At 45.2% G+C, this 19,421-nt stretch overlaps 1 protein-coding gene across 1 annotated transcript in view; it reads right to left on the bottom strand.

Annotated features, from left to right (window-relative positions):
* Window positions 1-18,622, bottom strand: part of MTHFD1 (methylenetetrahydrofolate dehydrogenase, cyclohydrolase and formyltetrahydrofolate synthetase 1) — a 43,103-nt gene extending 24,481 nt beyond the window's left edge. The window contains exons 1-8 of the mRNA XM_082317339.1: window positions 18,567-18,622; window positions 9,399-9,483; window positions 7,001-7,060; window positions 6,237-6,290; window positions 5,731-5,867; window positions 5,507-5,607; window positions 5,030-5,166; window positions 3,510-3,621 (exon numbers count right to left, since the gene is read on the bottom strand). Coding sequence (XP_082173465.1) covers window positions 3,510-3,621; window positions 5,030-5,166; window positions 5,507-5,607; window positions 5,731-5,867; window positions 6,237-6,290; window positions 7,001-7,060; window positions 9,399-9,483; window positions 18,567-18,607 — 727 coding nt within the window. The 5' untranslated portion in view covers window positions 18,608-18,622. The remainder of the gene's footprint in view (window positions 1-3,509; window positions 3,622-5,029; window positions 5,167-5,506; window positions 5,608-5,730; window positions 5,868-6,236; window positions 6,291-7,000; window positions 7,061-9,398; window positions 9,484-18,566) is intronic.
* Between the last annotated feature and the right edge of the window lie 799 nt (window positions 18,623-19,421).

Raw genomic sequence — 19,421 nt, 5'->3', positions numbered from 1 at the left:
TACAGCAAGTGTACGTTTGAACAGAACACAATAACTTTAACATACATTTGGCAAGGGGGAGGAGTGGAAGAGAAACCAAACTCCTAAACAGCTGATTATGTTAAAACCAAAGAGGGAACAAAAGCAGCTCCTGCCAACGCTAATTTTTAGCTGCACTGTTACCGACAATTAGCAGCTTGGATGTTTTGCTGTGTTTGTGTTTTAAGCAACACTTCTTCTCCCTAAAGTTCAAAGCTTGAACAACATCACAGCTGTTAAACAGTGTTTCTACAGCCATTCAGCTTTGCTGCCTGAACTGCAGACTAATCTGGCCTTCCAGCCTAGAGACCAGTTTAATTAAGGTTGCAAAAGGCAAATAACATAATCATATTTTCTTCCAGGGATGCCAAGCAGGCTTACCAGCCACCTTGGCCAGGAAGACTGCAGGCCCCAGAATGAAGAAAACAAGCAATGAATGAGGCACTCCAAGCACAAGCAGCCTAATCTGTTACACAGACACAGTGAGGAGCACAAGCCAAACCAACCCCCAGTCCCTGCCTCTGCATCCGCACCTCACGCCAAGCACTGCTGAGCACAACCTAGGAGCTATTCAATTACCTTTAAAATATTCTTCTGAAGGAAAGCTCACGTACAACACTTTCCGCCTCTCCCCGTAATTTCATCTTCTCAATATTCATCATCTCACTCTTAAAAAGACCGAACTAGTTACAGAGAGTATCAGTGACACTATAACCACTCCCAGTGCCTGCGCTGTCTTTGGTCCAGTAGGTTCTCTAGCCAGCTGGAACACATGAGAGCACGCATCCAAGGGCTTCGAGATCAAAGTGAAGGACATGCGTACACATATGAACAGGTACGATGATCTCCATCTATCTCCAGAGACAGCTGCCTGAGAGGCAGCCTGAGTGCAGCTTCTGGACTGCAGCTAATTCACAGACAAGGATTATCCACATGGCTTCCAAGCAAACTTGTGCCAATGTACATCCAAATGCAACACGTTTCTGGTGGATACATGACTGCAAGCACACAAGACCATACATCGCCCTCATTTATAAAACATGAGACCACCTGCTTGCAGTCCACTTTTTCTGGACACCACCGGGAAAGGTGTTTCATGAGGGATCCAACACAATCTGATCTTATAGGCCTGTGATGCCAGCTTGATTCCCAGTACATGAAGATATAAACAGAGCATCAAGTTAAAGGTTTCTGTATCTTTCTAGCTCCTCTGATGTTTGAAGAGCTTGGCACCAAGATCCACAGAAGCTGATCCTCCTTTGCTGCTCTCATATCCCACTGCTCAAGGCTCCCTGTTGGCTAGGGCTGCAAAATCCCAGAGTCCTCTGCTATGAGCAGGGTTGCTTCCTCCATCAGGACTCACAGAGGGACACTCCAGAGACTATGCCACCTCTGGGAATATCCTCTGCCTGCACTGCTCTCCCTTCGTGTAGCAGAGCAATTTCTACAGGCCTGGAATAAGGCATTCAGAATATTTACTGGACTAGCCCTCCGACTGCAGCAGTGGGAAGAGAAAGACAAATATAATCCAGTTTGGAAAGGGAATAAGACACACTTGTCTGCTCTAATAGAGGTTTCAGGAGATAGTCTCTTCCTCTCTCTCTACCTGGAGACCTGGAAAAATTCTGTTCAGCTGTAGTACACATGAACACAAAGCCAGATGTGCCTAAACTGTCTATTCTGCCTCCAAACTAGCAGCCTTCGGAGTATACAGGCCACCCTCCATTCAAAAGCACGATAGCTGCATTTGCATGGTGCTACATGGATATAACTTTTATTAACTCCAACTTGGCAAGCCTGGATGAAGTTAATGTCCTGATAACGTCAAATCATATTGGGATTTGCCTGTACAGGGCACCCCGACTTGCAAAGTACAGGCATATCCAGAGACTGCCGTGTCCTCCAGCTGCAACTCACATCTACACCTAGGAGGCACCTAGCTGGGTGCACTGACAGCTATGGTAAGATATATGGCAAGTGTGCTATTTCCCTCTGTGCCACTTTCAAAGCACCATCACAGCTAGCAGCAATATTCTATCTGTACAGTGATGTAGCTGGAGAAGCTGGCAAACTAGCTGCTGTTCTTTCTGTAGCTCTGCAATTCCCACAATTGTGGCACTGATTTCCCAAAAGATTCATCTGAAAACTTCTTCGTAACCTATCAGAAGGGAAGAAAGGGGCAGAAAAACTCAGCAGCTTCAGAAAACCACAGAAAAGTCTGTGGCATCCATCATTTTGAAATCTGACAATTTCCATGGTAGTCTATCAAGCCCTGATTACCAAGTCTCACAACGCCATTAAGCACATTGCCATGCAAAGCTAACTAGGCTGGCTGTACAAGAAGCTCAGATCTCAGTGCACTGCCCAAGGCAGACTAATTGCAAAGAGGCAGGGATGTGTCCTCAGAGAGGCAGTTCACATCAAGCCTGAAAAAAAGGTGATACCATCATATGTCAGAAACATAATGGTGGTTTTATTTGCAACATGTTAGTGGGGGAGACTCCAAGCCATTCTGCTTCATGCAAATCAGCCATGACCCTGTGCGTTTTGGCAAATTGCCTAAGTTTGGGTAGCTTGGCACAAATACATCAAGCAACAAACAGCAACAGCAGATGACTTTTTAATCTTAATTAGACAGAAGACTAATGTTTTTAACTGCAACTCAGTGTCATCTTTGAGGAACAAGACTGCTGAACAGAAATTTCTTTACATTCCATTAAATAATGGCAACAAAATGACTGATTAATTATGAAAACTACCTTTTAAAAGCCTTGTGGGTGTAGCACAGAGATAGTTGGATGGTGACTAATTTTCCATATCATTCAATATCTGTAATTTGGATTTAAAATGAGATGAAAACAGAAATTGCCAGACTGTCTGTTCCTCCTTTATGAGGAAGGAGTAGCTAAGTGAAACCCTACCCTAAAATCCATTACGTTCAAGTACTTTATTCTATGCCAGAGCCACTGTCACCAATACCCTTGCAGAAGCTGCTTTGTTTCAAGAGAACAGCCATTCAAGCCTAAGAAATTAATGTTGTGATTCAACAAATCCACAGCTACTTTAAGAAACTGCTTGCCATTTATGCATTTCAAACAGAACAGCTTAATTAGATCTAACTACAAAGTAATGACAGCAAAGCCGCACACTCAGAAGTGACGACAGCAGCAGGACTTCACTATGTAGTTGCAGCGAATTACATGGATATTCTGCTGCAATATTTCCTAGGCCTTCTCTTTCCCCTACTGATCACCAGCCTCACTGAAGACAGAAATAAAACTGGCACTGATCTGCTTTAGGACAGTACTTCAGACCAACCTTTTTTATTCTGGCATCTTCAGAGGTTGCCATCATTACCTAAGACAGACTTAAAACAGAAAGAAGTCTGCATTGACTAGAAACACCAAGGAAACAGTATCCATGTACTTACTTAGCAACTGCATTTATATACAAATAAACACATCCCCACTCTTTATACATTACCCACGCACCTGGCACATGGTTAATTCCACAGTCTATTACAATTGCACCAGGTTTGATCCATTCACCTTTCACCATTTCAGCTTTACCAGCTGCAACCACCAGGATATCAGCTTTACCAACCTATAAAAAAAGCCAAATAAACAACTCTGTATCACATCGGCAGTGGAAAAACACAGAGCTGCTTCAGCAGCAACTTAGATCAGCTTCAATTGCAGTGAAACTGTGTGCTCACCCACTGCCATCAGAGGGATGGAAGGGCATCGTCAGCAATTAAAGGTAGCTAGCAGTTCCTTGGCAAGCACAAATTCCTGCAGCCAGAAATTAGGGCCTATTTTCACACTCCTACCCTGAACTATTGCTAGTCAACACTTCACAACCTCCTTTGAACTCCTCCATGATTCCCAAGCGGATCACACAGACTACTTTTAGACAAAATTAAAGCCTTCTGCATATTCTTATCTTCCTCCCTTCAAATATCCCTGCATATTCAGCTGCTCTTTTCAATGCTAGAAATATACCCAGCACTCATCAGACAGCAGCCAAGAACAACCCTTGCACAGAACTCCAAGCAGCACTTCACTTGTGGTAGCACTGCCTTGTGGTTTTTAAGTCCAGGACTGTGTAACATGCAACTCCAGGGAAAGCTGACTGTAATTCAGCACTAATATTCGTTTAGACAGTACTCAGTAGATTTCACAGATCTGGTCACAAAGCTGGTGCTAGAGACCCTGACTAAAGCTCGTTGTCAGTTCTTGCACTGCTTCATTCACGTTTGCTTAGGAAGCTGCTATCCCTTGGAATTTTTTCTTTTAATCTTCAAGGGAGATTAACTACTTTTAAGATTTCATTAAGAATTAGCACTTCAATTGTTAATCAACCTAATGACAGTCTTACTGAACAGCAACTTAACGGCATGAAGCACTGCAGTGTTTCTGATCTTGCTTGTGAGTTATACTCAAATACACCTACCCTCTTTTCAGCTTTAATACTTGCCTACAGAGCCTGGCAGTGTTGATGGCTCTACGAAATCCAAGTAGGTGGCAGCACGGCAACACACTATTTCTGTCACTCTCACTGCTAAAGAGGAAAATGGTACCAACTCCCAGTCATAGAAAATAGACTGGAGAAAAAAAAAAACTGGAGAAAACATTTGGTCTAGCATTTCCCAGCCATTAAAGCAAAAGACCACCTGGCCTCTTCAGGAAAAAACAAAAACATATACTGTCTTGCAGGCCACTACTTGGAGATTAGGAAGGGATGATTAAATTCTCAGCACTTGCCCAAAGAAAACAAAAATAATAATTTTATTGTTATAATTAAAAGCCTCTAATTAAGGGCCAAAAATAATCAGAATCCTATTCCAACAGAAGTATTTACACAACCATCCAATGAACAGGACTGGGAAACTCGGATGAAAGACAACCCAGATCCAATAACTAGAGTAGCAATACACCGAGTAGCAACGTGCAGCAGGCAGCACTGGCTTGCAGCAGATAACTACAGCCTCATGCATCCATCCTGTCATTACCTCCTCAGCCAGCGTTGAGGTCTTTGAATGGCAAGTGGTTACTGTTGCGTGATTCCAGAGCAGGAGGTCGTGCATGGGAGCACCAACGATCTTACTGCGACCAACCACTACAGCTCTCTTCCCTGCAACCTGGACGCCTGCACCACAGGAAGTTAGGAGAAAGTAAAAATAGGTCATTGTGCATTCTAGTACAAACTAACTCAAACAGTTCCAGAGTCTTTTGGTCAGTTTAAGCCTGTCTCTGGTACTTCAGGATATACTACTTTTCTTCTGGGTTGTGTGTGATAGTGAATTGGAGTTGGGAGGGAGGAAGGAGGGATCACTTTAAAACTAGCTCTTTTCCTGTCTGAAGAGGCAGAGGTGACATGTGGCGTCTCAACAAAAGTTTCAATGCGAAGCATACCCTCGAGAGGTGCATAATTTCTCCTCTTATTGAAGACTACTGTACTCATGAATAATGGATGGAAATCTCCTTACCTGTCTGCCTGATAAGTTCCATGCATCCTTTTGGTGTACAAGGAATAAAGCAGTCTCCAAGGTCCCCTCTAGAGAGTTTCCCAGCATTGATGCTGCTTAAGCTGTATTTTGAAAGAATAAAGGCCAGTAAGATTCCCAGCCTCATGATGACTGTTCAAAATCTAAAAAAAAGAGGTTTCTTTCTGGAGTAGCTGTCAAGCTCTCCAGGGGTGAAGTCAGTTTACCCATCTACATCCTTCTCAGGTGCAACAGCATTGGTTATTTTTTCTGTATTGATGGGTTTATCAGAGTCAAGTGGCAGCTGCACTATAAAGCCATGAACAGCAGGGTCTCCATTCAAAGACGCAATGCACTTGAGGACCTACAAGAAGTAAAGACCAAAAACCTAATGGCCGATAAACTGAAATATGACTGATACAAAGGAAAAAGCACAATCCTATACAGATTAAAAGACGCACACAATATGTTTAGTTTTTCAACCCAAGAGTATAAATTACTCACATTTTTTATTTTTAGAAAAATACCTGTTAAAGTCTCTAAATTTTACATTGTAGTGTTTTAGTTTTCTTTTAAAATAAGAAAATCTCAGCTGGTTCCCATTCTTTTTTCATGAGTTAATATCTATGTGCAAAGAGTGTTTTTTTATAAAAATGAGAGGGCAAATACAAGTTCATCTCTTGAGCTCAAGACCAGAATTATGTATTTTTTCATTATTGTCTATGTTACTTACGTCAGCTTCTGTTGCTGTGTTTGGCAGTTTTATGTGATTGGCACTGATCCCAATCTGCAAATGAGAATACCAACAAATTATCTGATTTCTGAATTGACATCAGAGATTGATCTGGCTATTCTCTCAGTCCAGCCCAGTCACAGCTACATTCTGTCACATTTCCCAGGTCTATCTCCTGTTCCTGTGGCTACAGTCCTATTATTTGGAAATAACATCAAAGGAAGAGAAGAAAAAAATTAGTCCTTTGCCTACTTAGATTGGTCCATACTTCAACTGTCCTATTCACCTTTTAACATGAACAACATCATCTTGGCTTGACACCATACTGCCTGGAAATGTCAGCAGAGAAGATGCCAGCTATCACGTAGGGAAGCAGGGACTCATCTACATTCCCACCCCTGCTGTAGCACATAATGTGCCACTTGGTGAGAGATGTAAGGCAACTGCAGGTACAAGACATTCAGGGAAGACAAGCACATGGCCACAGGTCAGGAAAGACAGAGCCCCAGCACTTCAGACACATGTAATCTAGGAGACAATCACACAAAAAGTGGCGCCAACCCACACTGTTGTTACTGCACCTGGCTAAGTGTTAGGTTACACACCTATACTACTTCCTTGCAACAAAGAATTCAGGCCAGCACTGGTTTCTCCAATATGGGCAAAGGTTAGACAAAACTATTTGATTTGTGTCTTTTTTTTTCGTATTCAGACTTGACCTACTGTAGGAGGGTAAAAAGAAATATTACGAGTTTGGGCATTACCTCAGCAGCAGCCTTCAGCTTCATATTAATGTAGAGGTTTGAATCATCCCGATTTCCAACCTAAGGATGAAAAGACAGTTGAGTCACACTGCAGAATAGAGACCCAGTCACAGGCTGAGATGGGCTTAACCCTTAGCTTCCTTGGCTTCCTTTGAGCTAGACCAAGGAGATAGAGGTATTTTTGAATAACTGTAAAACACACTGATAGAGGCTGTAAGTAGCTGGAGCTAAAAGAAAAGTGTTTTTCAAGTAAGAGGCAGCTAAAGATATAAAGCATAAACACTATTTATATCTGTTGAAAAACAGTGTTCTCCACAGCAGAAAATATTGCCTGCCATCTCATCTGAGAAAGTTACATCTCTAGCTAATTAACATGATCGGCAGGTGCTGATAACATCCAATTATCTGATTAAGGCTTTCAGAAAAGTTAGGCCTCTCTGATACCCAGGAATCTTAATTTTATGCACATATGTGTGCCTTGATGGAGAGATTTCTTCCACTACTGTTTTGTACCTTGAGAACTTTCCTGCCAAAGAAAAAACAACAAAACAAAGTGATGCACAAAGAGAAAGCAGCAAGTGGAACAAATGCCTGTAGTTTTTGGCAGTATTGGGTGATTACAGCACAACTGCTTTTCAGAAGACTGCTTGCAACATCCAGTATGTTTTGTTAAAGGCAATACTCCTTGGAACCATAAGAAAATGAGGGGCGAATAAGGAAAAGCTGACAAGCAAACTCTTGAAATGCCGTTCCCTGGTTCTCGGTAGCTATGCCTGGTTCTCACACAGATTACAAGCTGCAGGGGTGACTGCATTACCTGATCACTCAGCATACACTGGCTCTTCTGCCCTAGGGTTAGACAAAGGGGCTGTCTCCCCTTTAAAGCCTGCTGGGTTCAGGAAAAGGTATGCCTCATAGAGGGCAGAAAAGAAGGACGAGAGCAGGCATCGGGAGACAGCAGCAACAGACCACATATACTGTGCAAAAGAGGACATTCCTGACTACAGGACAAAAAATAAAGATTAACTCACTTATTCTTTGAGCTCAGAGGACACCAGATACCTCCCAAGAAAAGAGCACAGATTGTGTGGGGTGCTATGTACCAGAAACAGCTAATTGTCCTGACTTAACTGAAAAATGGACAGCTGAGACTTTCAGTATTAGGAGATGAACTCCAAGTCCAGACTGTCTGGTAGCTTACAAAAGTGTTAGAGAGCCAAAGAGCAAACAGGTTGTAAAGGACTCTGAGACAACCCAGGACTGAAAAGAACACAGGCCAACCAAGAAAAAAATCCAATAATGCTACAAGACAGCAATTTTTGAAGACAGTTTACACAGTCAGCAGTTCGGCAACTTCCATCAAAGCATCCCTTACTAAATTTTAAATAAAAGACCTTCCTCCTTCCTTCTAAACACCTGAAGACAAGTCTTCTTAAAGCTAATGGAACAGAAAACCAGAAAAAAAAAAAAATTGAAACCACAAACAAATTTGTTCCTGGCATTGAAGAGGAGCATGGTCTTTGTGTACTATAGTGGTCTTAGCACTGGAATCCAGAGACAGGCACCAAAATACTGAATAAGGACAGAAGCCACTTCTCTAAGCAGCCACTTTCAGTCCATCAGTCCTTTGTGGCCACACAGTTCCTTCCTGTTACATGACACTTGCTACTGCTAGTCACCTTCTGTTCTAAGCACAAAGAGTTCCATTTTTAATAGCTGCAAGGAAAAAAAAAAAAAAATCACCTTAAGTCTGCCAAACACGGCCAAGACCCTGTACTGATGAGTTTTTTTGTCCTCCGTAAGCGTTTCTGTGTAGACTCTAGCACTTACACTTCTGGACAGACAACAAATTCAGCAATGGGATTTTGTTCCACCCCCTGCACTCAAAGTCGTCTTGGCTAAAGGTGTTTTTGGTTGGGTCCATCCCGCTCCCCCTCCTCCATGTTCTGACGTAACAGCAGACCAAATCCCTTAATCAACACCCCATTTCAAAGATTTCTGGTACAAACACATCTCTGAAAGCTGACAGGCTTTGGGGCTCACACAAATGCAGAGGCCTGGAATAGAGTTTACAAGCACTGCTTTCTCTTAATAGGCAAGAAGCCTACTTTCACCATTTCACAAACATAACACTCAGAGAACCGCAAGGGTCTGATGAAAGAAAAAATAAAACCAACCCCAAAACCCCATAACGTTTCTGGGCCCCAGTACCTGGGGAAAAGACATCACAGAACTGTGTTACCATCCCACAGGGAACTCTGCTCTTCTATTCCTTATAAAGTGTTACCATTGCAAGGCAGCTTTGATGAAGCTCATCTTCGATGAAGCTCATCAGCTGTGCACTTACCATTGCAAAGCAACACAGATTTTCTGTAGTTGTCATTAAAGAAAACAATACCTGCAAAATTGCGAGTCCTGGTCTGAAGCCTGGAAATTTCTCTTTCATCTCAACAACTTGCTGCTTTAGTCTCTCTCTCACTTGTCTGAAGAGGAAAAAAAAAAAAAAAGACACAAGGTAGAAGTTAATCAAGGGGCTGAATTCTTATACAGTGATAAGGCAGGAGTTGAAAAGATGACAGATAGGCAGGCTGGCAAACACTTATGCCTTGAGTACACAAGTCCCAGCAATCTCCAAATAAGATTTATGTCCATAAATCACTAAGACACTTTGGAAGTTTCATTCAAAATTACTTAAATTTTTTTTTTTTTTTTTTTTTAAAGTCCACATTGTGCTTCTTCACCTGCCTCTTCAAGGTCTCATAGGATACAAGGGTAAAAAAAAAAAAAAAGTACAAAATCTGGTGTGGAAATTCCTGGGATTTTAAACTTGCTACTCAAAAGGAAATTATCTTTCCACATATGCTGTATGTGGAAAGTCTACCTGTCTTCCACAGGCACCAGTCAACACTGTCCCACATGCTGTCCTGGTAAAGGATGATGAATCTAAAAATGGTAAAACTCTGGAAAATAGCTAAAAAAAACAGGAGGTACTGTCCTGGTTTCGGCTGGGATAGAGTTAACTTTCTTCCTAGTAGCTGGTATAGTGTTGTGTTTTGGAGTTAGTATGAGAATAATGTTGATAACACACTGATGTTTTAGCTGTTGCTAAGTAGTGCTTACACTAAGTCCTGGACTTTTCAGCTTCTCATGCTCTGCCGACTGAGAAGGCTGGAGATGCACAAGAAGCTGGGAGGGGCCACAGCCAGGACAGCTGGCCCAGACTGGCCAAAGGGCTGCTCCATACCATACGGTGTCACGCTCAGTAGAGAAACTGGGGGAAAGCTGGCTGGGGGGACGCTGCTCGGGGACTGGCTGGGCATCAGTGGGCAGGTGGTGAGCAACTGCATTGTGCATCACTTATTTTGTATTTTCTATTCTTTTATCATTATTATTATTATTTTCCCTTCCTTTTCTGTCCTATTAAACTGTCTTTATCTTAATCCACAAATCTGTCTTCCCGCTGCCCCAATTCTCTTCCCCATCCCACTGTGGGGGGGAGCGAGCAAACGGCTGTGTGGTCTTTAGCTGCCTCCCAGGTTAAACCACAACAGGCACCCCAAGATACACCTCTTCTACCGCTGGTCAATACTATGCATTTCTATTTCCTTGCCCCTTTGGCCTAACCCAGGCTGAGCAGGCTGCAGTCCTACACCCACCTTCCTGCCTCCAGTCTGCTTCTGTGCTTGCCAACACTCATGCGAGAAAATGCCCGCAGCCCAAGAGCTTCCAAACAAGGCAAAGATTTTTCCATGGGAGCAGGAAGGAGAATGGGATGCAGACAGAGGTGAAGCAGTGAGGAAAATTAGCTAAACCCTGGTACACAGCTCAGGTCAACGCTTCAGTGAAGACAAGTTTAAGGATACAATTATTAAAACTTTCAGATGGAAGCATGAGAGGATTCACTGATTAGTTAATCTAGCTCAGGTGTTAACTCATACCCAGTTTACTATGCAATGTTTTAGAGATAACAAGTACTCATAACTGATAAATTAGCCACAGACAGCTCAAAAGCCACTGTCACCACCCTCCCCAGCCGTGCACTCCTCTCTAATTTCTCAATCACTGTCTGGCCCCATGTGCAGGATCCTTCACCAGGGAAGGTGGTGGGGAAGAAGTCCTGGTGCCAGGCCCAGCTGCTCTTAAGCCTGGGTGCAGCCCCAGCACCACCGCTCTGTCTCCTCACCAGAAGCAGTTGGGATTCTGAAGGAACTGACCCGTCATGCCCATCTCATGGGCTCACAGTGCTGGAAGGAGGCTGTGGCACTTCACTGCAAATGTAGGAGATACTCAGAGGCAAAAGCCAGGTAAGCAAGCCTCACAGGACTCTAGAGGCTTGACACATCTGTCCTCCTCCACGTCATCTCCAGCCTGCATCCCATCTGCTATTCTCAAAGAGATGAGAAAGCACCACCACCATGCTTAGCAAATCCACCCTGCTCCAAACACCCTACCATTTAAGACACAGATGGTGTCCTTGTGCTCATCTACCCTCATATCAGTATCGCTAGGTCTGCTACTTCCCAAGTGGAACCAGAATTCCCAGACTGGAGGAGGTGCTGTTGGTGCCAGTTCACTAAAAATGTGAACAGCAAGGGTACAGGGACAGAGTAAGCAGCTGATGCCAGCTGGGAGGCTGCAATTCCTGCTATATAGGAAAATTCCAGGATGACAGATAGCCAGTGAAGTCAACTCTACCCTGCAACTAAGAGCTCCAAATCAGAAATGCCAGAGGCAAGAAGAAAGGGAAATGGGGGCAGCACATGGCTCTGCTGCAACCAGCAGCACTGATCCCAGGGGATGGCTGCAGCTGGCCCAGCCAGAAGCAGCCCTGAGGCTGTTCCAAGTCCCATCTCAAGGGAATCACCCAGCCTCCTGCTCTGTCCCAAATCACGCATCTTTCCTGCTGCATCCCGAATCACACAGTCAGAGCTCTGCCACAACTGAAGAGCGGGTTCAGAGTATTTATAGGTGTTTGTGTGCGGCCAAGCTGTTCGAAGTCTCTTAAGGTGCTTTGGTAAAAGAGGTTGTTTTCAACCTTACTTAAGAAGTAGTAGTTCCTAGGCTTCCTTTAGCTATCACCTCTGTAAAAGATTTGACACTAAGACCGGCTGATGAGTTCAGAAAACAGTGTCATAGCAAGCCTTGTCCTAGCAATTCTTCATGCTGAAGTGACAAAAGTTCATCTGCTGGGTGGCAAAGCACCAACTGCCTCTCCTTACACTCCAGCTGTAAGCCCCTAAGGAAGGTACCAAATCTACAGCTGCAGACACAACGGGGCCTAAGCTCACAAGCAGCCCATAAGAACAACGCAGCGATCTCAAGGAGCGTCAGAAGCCCGCTGTGCGTGGCCTGAGCGGGTGCTGCGGGCCAGCTCTTTGAGGGAGCTGTTTCTGAGAACAGCCTCCAGTGTCCCAGCGAGGAAGGCACAGCACTGGTTTGTGGCCTGCAAACAAAAAGAAACGCAAACAAACGTGAAATGTATCACAACTTATGACGTAGTAAAGCCCTCATAAGGGACAGTCCACTGGAAAGGGTCTCAGGTCTGGGTTTTACTTTTAAGCCAGTGCTCTCAGCGGAGGAGAACCAGGCCTACCCAAGGGTCTAGTTTCCCTCCGTCCTCTGTGAAGCAGGGCTGTCGCGTGCTTTCACCCCCAGCAGCCATGAACGTTCACACATTATATTGCTGTCATTTTCTGTAATTAGGCACTAGCTCACTTCCCCTTCAGCTACAGAAGGTAACATGCACAAACACACAAAGTGGTGCTGCGGAAGCTGATTTGCTTTAGGAGCCTTAGATCAAGAAATCACTTGTTAGACAGCCACCTAGTGTTAACTACCACTGCTCTCTAGTTACCAGAAAAGCCACAAGTGCAAAGGTTTGAGAGAAAATTAAGGAAAAAAAAAATTAAAATACTTGTTTTAACTCTGCAGACTTACAAATACATTATTAAATAAACTTTGCAAGCCAGCAGCCATTTAGTGATACAGTTTGCAAAATTCTATTGTGGACTTCAGGCCTTCACAAAGATAAAAGTTGATGTTGATAAATCAACATTATTAATTAGCTGTATAAGAACACACTTAAGTCTTCAAACATAAATTAGCAATTGTACGTGGCAGTTCCTCCAAAAGCCTTCCTTCTGACACTAAGACCCTCCTGTGCCCACACTCTTCCACAAACAAACTCACACTGCAAACAGGGGTCCAGGGTCCACACAGGTTAAGGACAGCACACAGCTCTAAGCACACAGTGCAAAAGCCAGCTCCAGAGATTAAAATAACCTGTTAGCCTTTCTTTCTCTAGACTGTAAGAGTGAGCTGAATTTAAATTTATTAAATGAATTTCCCAGAACAGCAAAGGACAAAACACACTTTACAGCTCTGCTGTAAATGGAGACGCACAGCTGCCATGCTAGTGCCTCCTCAGGCAGAGCCCACCACTACACCTATGGGATTATGTAGAGGCAATGGCCCTGGTGGCTGTGGTGTGAGCATACACATCACCATACTGAAGATGACCCCAGGCTGTGTTTCTGTCCCTTTTCTGGGTAATAGGGCCCTGGGTCTATGTGAATACTGCCAAATGTATGACCTGGCAAATACCTCCTTCAGAGACAACGATGCTCTAGAAGAGGCTTGCCTGCAAAGAAGAAGGTTTGGCCTCACTGATTTCCCAAAAGTTTCAGAAACGTGCATCAGAAGTGCTCTTGCTGCAGCCCTCCAGAAATAGCTGTATAAGGCTGATGGTCCTCCCCAGGTCCCGCACTGTCTTGGTCAGGGCCGTTGTCCCTGTAGCCATTCCTCCTTAGAGCCTGCAGCACTGCCACCGCTCACTTTCTGTTGCCCCCAAGAGAAGAAAAGAAACAAAACTGGAGAAGGGGAAGCTTGTCTCTCCACACTGCAAACCTCCATGGCACCACGTCCTAACTAGCAGGACAACTGCTTTATCTTCAAATACTGTGAAGAGGCTGCAAGCAAGCGTGCCACAAAACATCCTACTGGCACCCCAAAGGAGAGACAGAAAGGAGCCTCTCCTGGGGGGAGTCACAGGTTGGCTGTCCCAAAGGAGTGGCACTGGGATGGGAACTGCCTTGGGAAAGTCCATCTGAACACTGCTGGCAATTCAACAGATGGATCCAGTTGAGGGAAGACACTGTTTAGAGAACTGAGCTGGAATCTCTTCACAAGTCTCCTGCCCTACCACTGCATGATCCTGGCACCCTGTCATCATCTCACAGGGGAACTGCCTGCTTCTTTCTACCACTTCCACACTCCCACAGTTTTTAACCACTCTTTCGGTTGTGTCAGCTCACATACTTGTCCGAGCACTCTTTGGGCCAGATAAATACATTAAGATGCTTTTGCTTTTTTATAGGCTTTTTCGTCATGTCCAGAACACTAGTCCAATGAGGGCCACAAAACAGCTGAGCTGAAGAAGCAATCATCTGTAGGGGATGGGATAGACAGCATTCGAGGAACTTCTCAAATGTGGCCAGCTACCAACAGAACAGAGTTTACATTTCACATAAACCTGAGCCTTTAAAACTTACACAGAAGAGTTTGCCCCAAACATGAGTTACAATACCATGAACTGGCACGACCAGCTTCCCATGCTGCAACATCAATCACATCAATCACGTCTGCATCCCAAAATGGCTACCACACACAACAGCCAACTATCAGGTGATTTAATCAGAGGACAACATAACAGAAATAGATAAGGACTCAAACCACATTTGTTGGGCTGCAAGCACTTCAGACAATACCCTAGGCCATATTTACAATGGTTTGTCTTCACGAAGAGCGATATTAAAATTTTCTTCCTTCCACAAAGGGGACATGGCAGTCCCCTACACATTCTTTCCCTTAGGACTCCTCCTCTCCATGTAACCTGGATGCACAGATGCCAGCATGGTGGCCCTGTTGTCCACCAGACAATGTTTGCTCCTAGCTTATGACCTCTTTGGAGCAGGTCCCATTTTTTTAATTCTGTCTGTACAGCACCTAACACAAAGGGTTCTTGCTCATATTTGGGGCTGCTCGGTGGCACTGAGCAGTACTGGACCACATAGTACACTTTAACATAGCACATCTGCAGTGCGGTACCCTTCAGTGCGTGCCTGAAACATTCTGGGTAGGATCTGGTAAACGAGATCTCACAGATCAGGGAAATTTTTTCAGTTCAGACTAGATTCAGCTGGAGTTTCAATAGGAACTCCAAAAAACTTTTGAGGCCCAGTCTGAAAAAGCTGAAGGGTTGTCTCTACTGCACTCTTACCTCCAGTTATAAGCTGAGCCTGATCATTCCTATATCCAGTACTTTAATGGTACTTTAAACTCAAAGCATTACCTGGCCCATCCCTAGGGGCTGGGAGGCATGTTAAATCACAACTCATCAGCCACTCATCCAGACTAGGAATGTTGGTCCATTCCTGGTGCTATCAGCCAATTCAGGCCAAGCCAGGGGTTTCCAGACCTGGGCTACTTCTTCACTACAATGTTTTGCTCTGAGTATCTATTTCAGACACAGGAACAGACTATTTTTATTTTAAGGGTATATACTAGTAATAAAAAAAAAAAAAAAAAAAGGTTAAGAATAGTGTATTTTGATTCCCCCCAACTCTCCGTATTCTGCACACTTAAAGCACTGTTTCTCTGCCTCTTATTAGTCTTCTGTTTACTGTACTGTTACACAATAACTCATCTTTTGCAACTCATTTGCCAATGAGGCAAATTTAACTTGCAGCAAAATCTAAGGCTGAATTACTAAACAGCCACTCAGAGAAGTAGGGGAAAGTCACTCAGAGATAACTAGCCAGCTCAGACTGATGCATAACCCATCCAGCATTTAATACCTTTCACAAACTGTTTAGCTTTCTACTGACAGAAGCAGCCTTAGCCAGAGAAGCATTAACTTCAACACCAAAATCCTACACATAGAGCAATGTCTGCTGCCCTGTATGTTCTCCTTCCCATGTACAACGTAACCGCATTTACTATCCTCACAGGTAATATTCAAAGCCACTGAAAATGTCTGTTTTCCTTTGCACCTCTTCTGAGCCTTCCAAGACTTTCTAGGTGTGAACTAGCTTTATCTCCTCATCAAGTTTTTCCTTATTTATAGAGACAAGGAAGCACTCTCTCTCTCTCTTTATTCTCTTTACATGTTTCATAAAAATAAATATCACTATCTACCTGATTTTTGTTTAAATAACTGGAATGACTCTCAATTAGGTATTCTTTTCACCTCTCTTTGGGGAAGGGGTGCTTGGTGGCAGGAGAAGAAAGTTCAAAATACTTATGAGTTTTGATTTAAAGCACACACAGAAACCCAGAATTACGTAGCTGGAACACTACTTGATTGAGTCACCTCATTCGTTAATATTTGACTGACTTACAAACAAACACTTTTCTCAATTAGAGGATAAAGTAACAAAAAACGCCCCCTACAAGATCGTAACTGAAAAGATTTTGCAGTTGATGTAAAGTAAGAAACACTCCCTTTCTACAACAGGCAATTCAGTTGAAAATTCCTAGAAAAACCACACGCCTATCGCGTCTCCTGCTGCTGCCAGACTCTTGGCCTGGAGGTGAACTCTGGACAATGAGAATCCTCTGGACCAGCACTTCTCTAGAGGGTCTGGAAGAAAGGACACGTATCTGCAGGGTGGATTGCCCATTTCCTCATGCCTCCTTCAAGTACTCCACTAGGAAGAAGCAGAGAACTACATAAGGCCCATTTCTGTGGGGCACATGATGGTTTTGCCATACTGGACATAAATACAGCAGAAATAGAGGCACTGAAGGAGGACAGCTGTACAGCTGCAATTATTTTTCCATTTTGTGTTGCCTTCAGGTCAAGATTTGATGCCTTTGGAAGACAGACTTCAGCCAAACACCTTAGAGGAGTGCTCGAAACTAAGCAATCCTTTCTCCTGTATGTGCCTATTAAAAGCTTATGCCTCTTCCCAGGTATTTGCACATCACAAAGGTCCTCATCTCTGAAAACAGTTGCTACAATAATACCGAAAACAAACAGAAATAAGAAATTTCACCACTCTATCTGTAAATTTAAAGCAAGTAAGTAATGCTATATGCACTGCCGAGGAAGCCAGAAGTTCTAAGGTGAATGCTCTGAATACCTCCAAAACGCACTCACTGTACCCAAGGCAGCATCTTTCCAGATTTCTAATCACGCTAAAAACGTGTAGCTTGAAAGGACCTATTACACTTCAGGGGCACTTTCTATGCCAGAAAAAGGAAACCTGCAACAGGCAAATCACTAAGTACCACCAGCACCACACATAGGCATTGCAGAGCGCGCTGGCTTCAAGACTGCCAAAAGCATACAGTGTAATGAAGCACACAAGACTGAGAGACTGCAATACCCAAGTGGTAGTGGCCCAAAAATTACCAGGTAAAAAATATGCAATATATCATCATGGATATTCAGATTCAAGATACATTAGGTCTACTTTTCAGAAATGCTCCACTGTCAGTTAGATGGAGATGTGTCATACATAGCAATACCTAAGATCAGGTCTAACAACTTTTCTGAGATTACTTTAGGCCATTTCAAATTCACACGTTCTGTCCAAATTCCCTGGTTATAGAGAGAAGGAACCCAACAAACATACCTAACCAAACCCCGGTTGTACAGAATATAACAGATGTTTTGCTAAACACTGCAGTTTCCTAGGGTTATGGAAATCCATTTTGCTTTCTTCCCGGAAAAATAAGCAAACTAAAAGACACAATGCAGGGTCACCTATACTCAGAGCCTGCCAGCTAAGAAAAAGCTGAAAAGCACAAGAAAGCCTTCTCCTTTAGGGTCTGCCAAATGTTTCAAATACCTTTGGCAGGACACCTGTGAACGTTCATCTTGACATTATCCAAAGGACACCTGTGAACATTCATCTTGACGTTATCCAATACATGGATTAATTTATCTTACTTAAAAAAAAAAGTGACCAACGCCTGTACGGTATGAACGCAGGGACCGTACCCAAAGCACGGGTTCCCAGCTCCTGCTCGTAAAGCATCCCCAGGGCACCGCATAACCCCAGGAGAGCTGTACGTCAGCCAGCCGCTTCACGCCGGCCTGGGCGCTTCGTGCCGAGATGCTGGGGGACGCAAGCGCCGATGCTGGGCGCCGCCACCGAGAAGCGAGTAGATGCAGCGCTGGGCTTCTGGGGGGCAACGCAGCGCTGACAGCACTTTAGGTTCTTCTGAAGATCTTTAATACTACCTTCATTTAATAACTCCCGCCGTTTTCAGCCAGGAAGAAGCGAGCTTTGAATGCAACGTAGTGAAAAAGCTTTTGGGGTGTCTTCAAACCGCTTTGTCCCGGCGGCCGAGCCAGAGCAAAGGCCGCCACAGCCCCATTTCCCCGGCCAGCAGGGCTGGGTCCCCCGGGCACCCCCCAGCCGCACCGGTTTCACGGTTATCCCGCGGGGTAAAACCCCCGCGGCTCCCCACGGACCTTCCCCGCCCGAGGAAAACCCGCGCCCTGCGCAGCGCCGGGCGCATGGCGGGAAGGGCGGGCGGGCGGCCCCAGAGTACGTACGCGGAGACTATCTTGCCGCTGAGGACCTCGGCGGGAGCCATGGCGAGGGCGGGCAGGCAGCGGCCGAGCGCGGCGGGACCCCTGGGACGTCTGCGGGACCGGCCGCCCCCGCCGCTGCCCTACTCCGCGCCCCACGTGGGCCCAAACTTTCGGCGGCCGCCGGCCCCACCACGCAAGCGCTGCCCCCGCCCCGGGGAGGGAGGAGAGGGGCGCCGAGGGGCGGGGGCGGCGGCTGGCGGGCGGTGGTGCCGCGTCTCCTCCCCTGCCCCGCCCGCCGCTGAGGGGAGCGGCGCTGAGCGGCGCGGCGAAATGGCCGCCCAAACGCTGTGGAAGCGGCGCTGCCGGCCCCGGCCTGCCCTGGCGCCCCGCTCTGCGGAGAAGGGGCCTGGGCGGCTGGGGCGCTGGGAGGGGAGGCCGAAAGCTGCCGCCGGAGCCGGGGGCTGAGGCGCGGGCGGCGGTGGGACGCTGCCCGCCGGTCCGGAGGGGCTGGCGGTGCCGGTCTGCTGGTGGTGGGCTCTGCACAGTGAATTCCGGGCCGTATCTTTAGGAAAATTGCAAATCAGTATAAGAAGAGTCTCTGTGTTTCATGTCCTGGGGTGGTACTGTGGTACTCCTCAGAGGTTATGCTAAGAGTAATTTTTATTCTTCAGGATTTCAACACATGTAAAGTCACCAAACTGCTGGCTAGCCAGCATGGAAAAAGGGCAGTGAACAAGAGGGCGGGAGTGTGGCCTAAAGTTCACAGGAGCTGTCAAGAGTGAGAAACAGGTTCCTAATGGTTACTTGCAAGGGATGTACTCGAAGTAAGTAATCCCGTTGGGACTGGCGAAGGTGTGGTTTCGTGTCGGGCAGCTG

The sequence above is a fragment of the Platalea leucorodia genome, assembly GCF_965183815.1.
Source record: "Platalea leucorodia genome assembly, chromosome: 7".
Classification (NCBI taxonomy): Eukaryota; Metazoa; Chordata; class Aves; order Pelecaniformes; family Threskiornithidae; genus Platalea; species Platalea leucorodia.
This window is presented reverse-complemented; position numbering and strand designations above follow the sequence as displayed.